The sequence below is a fragment of the Dysidea avara genome, chromosome 7, assembly GCF_963678975.1.
Source record: "Dysidea avara chromosome 7, odDysAvar1.4, whole genome shotgun sequence".
NCBI lineage: Eukaryota > Metazoa > Porifera > Demospongiae > Dictyoceratida > Dysideidae > Dysidea > Dysidea avara.
In genome coordinates, this window is record NC_089278.1 from 22,089,645 (window position 1) to 22,096,092 (window position 6,448).

At 41.6% G+C, this 6,448-nt stretch overlaps 1 protein-coding gene across 1 annotated transcript; it reads left to right on the top strand.

The window, feature by feature from the left end:
• Positions 1-4,666: 4,666 nt before the first annotated feature.
• On the top strand, positions 4,667-5,464 carry LOC136261262 (uncharacterized). Its single transcript, XM_066055238.1, has 3 exons — positions 4,667-4,862; positions 4,930-5,081; positions 5,142-5,464. Exons 1-3 carry the CDS (start codon positions 4,712-4,714, stop codon positions 5,328-5,330), a joined length of 492 nt encoding a protein of 163 aa, XP_065911310.1. The 5' UTR covers positions 4,667-4,711; the 3' UTR covers positions 5,331-5,464.
• The last annotated feature ends 984 nt before the right edge of the window (positions 5,465-6,448 follow it).

Sequence of the window (6,448 nt, forward strand, 5' to 3'; positions counted from 1 at the left end):
TATCAAAGCATTAAAAATTCACAGTTCTCCTGTGGGACATGCCCCCAGTATTTGTATACTTTGCATGCTAGTGTGCTTTGCGTGCTAGTGTGCTTTGCGTGCTAGTGTGCCTTGCGTGCTAGTGTGCCTTGCGTGCTAGTGTGCCTTGCGTGCTAGTGTGCCTTGCGTGCTAGTGTGCCTTGCGTGCTAGTGTGCCTTGCGTGCTAGTGTGCCTTGCGTGCTAGTGTGCCTTGCGTGCTAGTGTGCCTTGCGTGCTAGTGTGCCTTGCGTGCTAGTGTGCCTTGCGTGCTAGTGTGCCTTGCGTGCTAGTGTGCCTTGCGTGCTAGTGTGCCTTGCGTGCTAGTGTGCCTTGCGTGCTAGTGTGCCTTGCGTGCTAGTGTGCCTTGCGTGCTAGTGTGCCTTGCGTGCTAGTGTGCCTTGCGTGCTAGTGTGCCTTGCGTGCTAGTGTGCCTTGCGTGCTAGTGTGCCTTGCGTGCTAGTGTGCCTTGCGTGCTAGTGTGCCTTGCGTGCTAGTGTGCCTTGCGTGCTAGTGTGCCTTGCGTGCTAGTGTGCCTTGCGTGCTAGTGTGCCTTGCGTGCTAGTGTGCCTTGCGTGCTAGTGTGCCTTGCGTGCTAGTGTGCCTTGCGTGCTAGTGTGCCTTGCGTGCTAGTGTGCCTTGCGTGCTAGTGTGCCTTGCGTGCTAGTGTGCCTTGCGTGCTAGTGTGCCTTGCGTGCTAGTGTGCCTTGCGTGCTAGTGTGCCTTGCGTGCTAGTGTGCCTTGCGTGCTAGTGTGCCTTGCGTGCTAGTGTGCCTTGCGTGCTAGTGTGCCTTGCGTGCTAGTGTGCCTTGCGTGCTAGTGTGCCTTGCGTGCTAGTGTGCCTTGCGTGCTAGTGTGCCTTGCGTGCTAGTGTGCCTTGCGTGCTAGTGTGCCTTGCGTGCTAGTGTGCCTTGCGTGCTAGTGTGCCTTGCGTGCTAGTGTGCCTTGCGTGCTAGTGTGCCTTGCGTGCTAGTGTGCCTTGCGTGCTAGTGTGCCTTGCGTGCTAGTGTGCCTTGCGTGCTAGTGTGCCTTGCGTGCTAGTGTGCCTTGCGTGCTAGTGTGCCTTGCGTGCTAGTGTGCCTTGCGTGCTAGTGTGCCTTGCGTGCTAGTGTGCCTTGCGTGCTAGTGTGCCTTGCGTGCTAGTGTGCCTTGCGTGCTAGTGTGCCTTGCGTGCTAGTGTGCCTTGCGTGCTAGTGTGCCTTGCGTGCTAGTGTGCCTTGCGTGCTAGTGTGCCTTGCGTGCTAGTGTGCCTTGCGTGCTAGTGTGCCTTGCGTGCTAGTGTGCCTTGCGTGCTAGTGTGCTTTGCGTGCTAGTGTGCCTTGCGTGCTAGTGTGCCTTGCGTGCTAGTGTGCCTTGCGTGCTAGTGTGCCTTGCGTGCTAGTGTGCCTTGCGTGCTAGTGTGCCTTGCGTGCTAGTGTGCCTTGCGTGCTAGTGTGCCTTGCGTGCTAGTGTGCCTTGCGTGCTAGTGTGCCTTGCGTGCTAGTGTGCCTTGCGTGCTAGTGTGCCTTGCGTGCTAGTGTGCCTTGCGTGCTAGTGTGCCTTGCGTGCTAGTGTGCTTTGCGTGCTAGTGTGCCTTGCGTGCTAGTGTGCCTTGCGTGCTAGTGTGCTTTGCGTGCTAGTGTGCTTTGCGTGCTAGTGTGCCTTGCGTGCTAGTGTCCTTTGCGTGCTAGTGTGCCTTGCGTGCTAGTGTGCTTTGCGTGCTAGTGTGCCTTGCGTGCTAGTGTGCCTTGCGTGCTAGTGTGCTTTGCGTGCTAGTGTGCTTTGCGTGCTAGTGTGCCTTGCGTGCTAGTGTGCCTTGCGTGCTAGTGTGCCTTGCGTGCTAGTGTGCCTTGCGTGCTAGTGTGCCTTGCGTGCTAGTGTACTTTGCGTGCTAGTGTGCCTTGCGTGCTAGTGTGCCTTGCGTGCTAGTGTGCCTTGCGTGCTAGTGTGCTTTGCGTGCTAGTGTACTTTGCGTGCTAGTGTGCCTTGCGTGCTAGTGTACTTTGTGTGCTAGTGTGCTTTGCACACTAAGATACAGTTAATGATTTAAAAACCCTTAGTAACTTACAGTTACCCCACATGACTTCTTGTGAGTACCGTTCTCCACCTCTAATTCTCTATGATGCAGTGCTTGATAAATCTAGATATGCATGCATTTTGTCAGTATATGCTGTAGGTTGGGTACACTGCTACACAAAGTAAAACCACACTTCAATTATTAGCTGGCATTCAGTGTGCATGAGACTACGTACATTATTGTTGTACAATGCCTAAAGAACATCAGATCAACTTAGCTAGAATTGGGAATATTGTACAACGTAGCTACCAACCGTAATTGAAATAGTCACTTTCTATACTTACCAAACTCTCTGAATTAAGGACACAATAGAAAAAACCTCCATAATAAGGAAAAAATTGGTCTTTTCCTCTGAAAGAGGAAAACCTCAGCAAAAAGTGACCAAAAATTCTGGGTCCAAAAAGTCAGTAACGGAGAGGTTCCACTGTAATCTTGTACCATAGTCTCTCCATGTACAGGATACCCTATAACTATATGCAAACACATACAAGAACATATATGACCCACACCTAACATTCATTCCAAATATAGCATTGTGTATTGGTTAGCCATCAGATTGGTACTCTGTAGGTAGTGGGCAATAATTGACATTATTAATTTGTTTATTAACTTTGTGGGTGTGTATAGTGTAACAATGACCCTTCATTGTATAAAACTTGCTTTTTCATGTGTAATAACATGACAGATCAAATCAAATGTGAAAGTGATGCTGCCTATTGTATGTGTAACCACAATTAATGTTCAATGTACACAACAAGCTTTTATGGTCATACAATTCAAACATGTGTTAATACCAATTGTAAATGGTGCCATGTTTACTCCAACACATTTCCAGGTAAAGGTATACAACTCATTGCAATCACTAGCACAACACTTTAGCTCTGAATAGATAGCCCATGCACTCACTCACTATACAGCCTTATGATAAGGACCAATGATAACAAGCAGTATCAACGTTACATGTATGTGTGCAGTAATCAAACTTATATGTGTGTAGAGGCTAAATAATAACAACGTAAAAGATTTATGAATTCATGCAAGTATAAATGTACTTATGCACACATTTTTCCACAGGATGGCTATCTGAATTACCATACACACACAGAGGATGAACTTCATAGTCCAAATTTGTCCAAACATGACAGAAAAAGTCTTAATAATTTATATATGAATAGCAGTCGGCAACAGTTAGTATTATGAATGGGATGGTACATTGTATCATAATAGTACCAGTTGTTGCAAATATCTCAGCTATGACATACATAAGGAACAATTAGTGCCCATCCAATTGTAGAACATATATTTTCTCATTGCCCAGCATTATACTATACAGGTTACAATGTGCTGCAATGAAACTATGCATTATATGTACATTACATGTGACGTTATACTATTACAGATATGCATGATCTGTATACATTGCCAAGTAAATTCATTCAGTACATATCTAAGTATACAAAGCACTTAAGCACAATTATAGTAGGAATTACAATAATTTATAATTTGACAATTATGCATTTGTGTACATGCATGTATCCACTTATAGTAAAGTGTTCATATTGTATAAGTCTGTATGCATGTTGAAATCACAAGCGAAAGAACCACTGCTTATTACAAATTGATATGACTGAATACACATTGAAACACAATGCTGAGTGTGTGGTTTGCATACCAACTTGCTTATTCTAAGAAAAGCATTTATGACCATCTAGTCACAGCAATTTGTATAGGTAAAATTATTGTTGCCATGTATTAGTCTCCAGGTTTGCAAAAAGGGTCTGAATTCCACACACACTTATTTTTAGTTTACCAACTTTGATGACAATTAGTAACTTAAGATTGAAAAAGGCTATTGACTTGGTCAGTATAGTGAGTAGCTTAATGGATGGAGAAATTTTCAGGTTTATGTGTTATAGCTGAACACTATAAGTTATGGTCTCCCAAGTTCATAGAATTGGATGTGTGTGGAAGACCCTTTTTCACTAATCTGGTCACAAATACACACAACATATTGACATGATACTTAGGATTATATAAGGACTTGCTTTATGCAAGAGCTAAGGATAGTAGATATGGATCGCAACTGCTATTATGTAATGATAGTAGAAGGCACATGCAAGAGTTAATAATAATAGGGAGCTATAATTACATAAATGGTCATGGTTACATTACATCTATATTAAAAATATTCATTGAAATTTTTCTTTATAAAATGTGTTCTTTTGAACTGATAAGATGACAATCTTTGGAAGGATGGACAGATTCAAGGCTATCAGACTAGGACAATAATATATTGTTTTCATTCAGTGTCCTTAAAAAATCCCAGCAAATTATTCTCAGGTGAGGTTGCATGATAAACGTATTCTATACATTACTATGTAGTCTGCTTTATGATTAAACAATGCTGCTTGAATGGTATAGGGTATATGCATTTGTTCTTGATACCTCTAGGATACAGTTCATGAACATTCAACTGTAACAGATACAAATAGAGTTGTGATGACATCATTACAGAAAAGGGGATCACATGTGCATTATCACTACCAACAGGTATATAAGTGACTATACAGCCTGTAACTGATCATTCGGTTAATTCAATAGTGAAACTAAAACTGCTTTAGTAGTATCCAACTTCAAGGATGGGAGACATATTATGTAAAAGGAAACAACCATGTCAGGTAAATACAATACAGCCATCCACAGTGGCTGTAGTCAGTCGCTCACTTGGTACTCCACTTCACATCATATCAACAGGAGACTTTCCACATGTCACAGCTGCTCTATCACTTAGTAAGTTAAAGGATTAACAACACAACTACAACTGATATTCAGTAACCTGTTAATAACCTTCCCACAGATGAAGGAGTACTAAATAAAGATGCACATCTTGTTGCATGGAGTTCTAACAGTCAAGGGGACCAGTTCTTTAATGCAGATCAAAATCATTTTTACCTTGCTGTTAGCAAAAATCACAACATTGTAGCATTACCAGAGGACGTATCTGATGAGGTGTGCATGCACATAATGAAAACAATTTGGTAGTTGTTATATTTATCATTCTATATATAGGGATACATATATAGATTCAAACAAGAGGATATTGATGGTGTACAAGATTTACGGTACTATGTGGAGTCTGATGGGAAGAAGTACTACATGATGGTTCAACCAAATGGAGACATAACTACTCTGAAGTGTAACAGAATTCAACTTGGTTCAGCTGTTGATATCCAGTGCAGATTCAGACTGGTGGTGTGAAAAACTATTCAGTAATCTATAGTAATCTATTAAACAACTGCTCTAAATCACTTGTAGATTTTAGTTCAGGCAATAGCTACATTTTGTATAAGCAATTTATGACCACCTAATTATGTAGATTATTTATTATTGAATGTTCCTCGTAAAAGGTATGAATTAAAGAATCATAGTATAGCAACTTGTGATTCAAACTACGTACATAGATACCTCAGCACCTATATACACTTTTCTCTAGCTACTAAGCCAGCTGTCTAGTTTCATTTTCAATGAGAGTTCTACCCCTAAATGTTAACAGTCTGATCAATGAGGTACTGCAATCAACATTTTGCTTAGGAGTTAACTACAATGAGGGCTAAAGTTTAAACTCATATTATCTATTTACAAATAAGGCTCCAGTTGTTCTAAGTTTAACTTTGATACAGTATGGATGGTGTCATGCATAAATAAAATTTTATTTAGCTCCTCAAAGTAGAGGAGCTATAGGATGACTGATGTTGCAAACCTCACTAGTGATAGACTCAAGTCATCCAGATTCCCATCGAATTATGTTACTATAGAACATTGAAAAGACTTACAAGCACTGTATGGCCTTACAGCATCTTTCAATTCAATACTTGGTGTACACAATTAAATTGCCATATATTCTACATGAAAATAATTTGAGAAAAGAATAACTTTGCAACTGATTGCAGTTTGTTACTGTGATATAGTCACAGACACCTTGTGATATAGTCACAGACACCCTGTGATATAGTCACAGACACCCTAAACACATAGAAAATGAAGTTTAAATATGGTTGTGCACATATCTAGCTATAACAAAAAAGGAAGAATAATTCTACATCAACACTAACTTAGCCAATTATACTTCACAAACATCAAGAATATGTCAATGAAGCCAACAAGGTAGAAGCTAAGACTTATATCACTTGTCCGGTACCAGTTAAAGTTTGCTATACATTGCTAGTCGGACCTACGTATACTGGAACATTTGCAGCTACAGTGTGGTTCCCTACACCTACAACCAAATAGAAAAGGTGTAATGTAGTACAGCCTGTTTTGACTATTCATATTACAGCCACCGTATGAGCAGTGTGACCAGCATGTTAAGCCCTTTT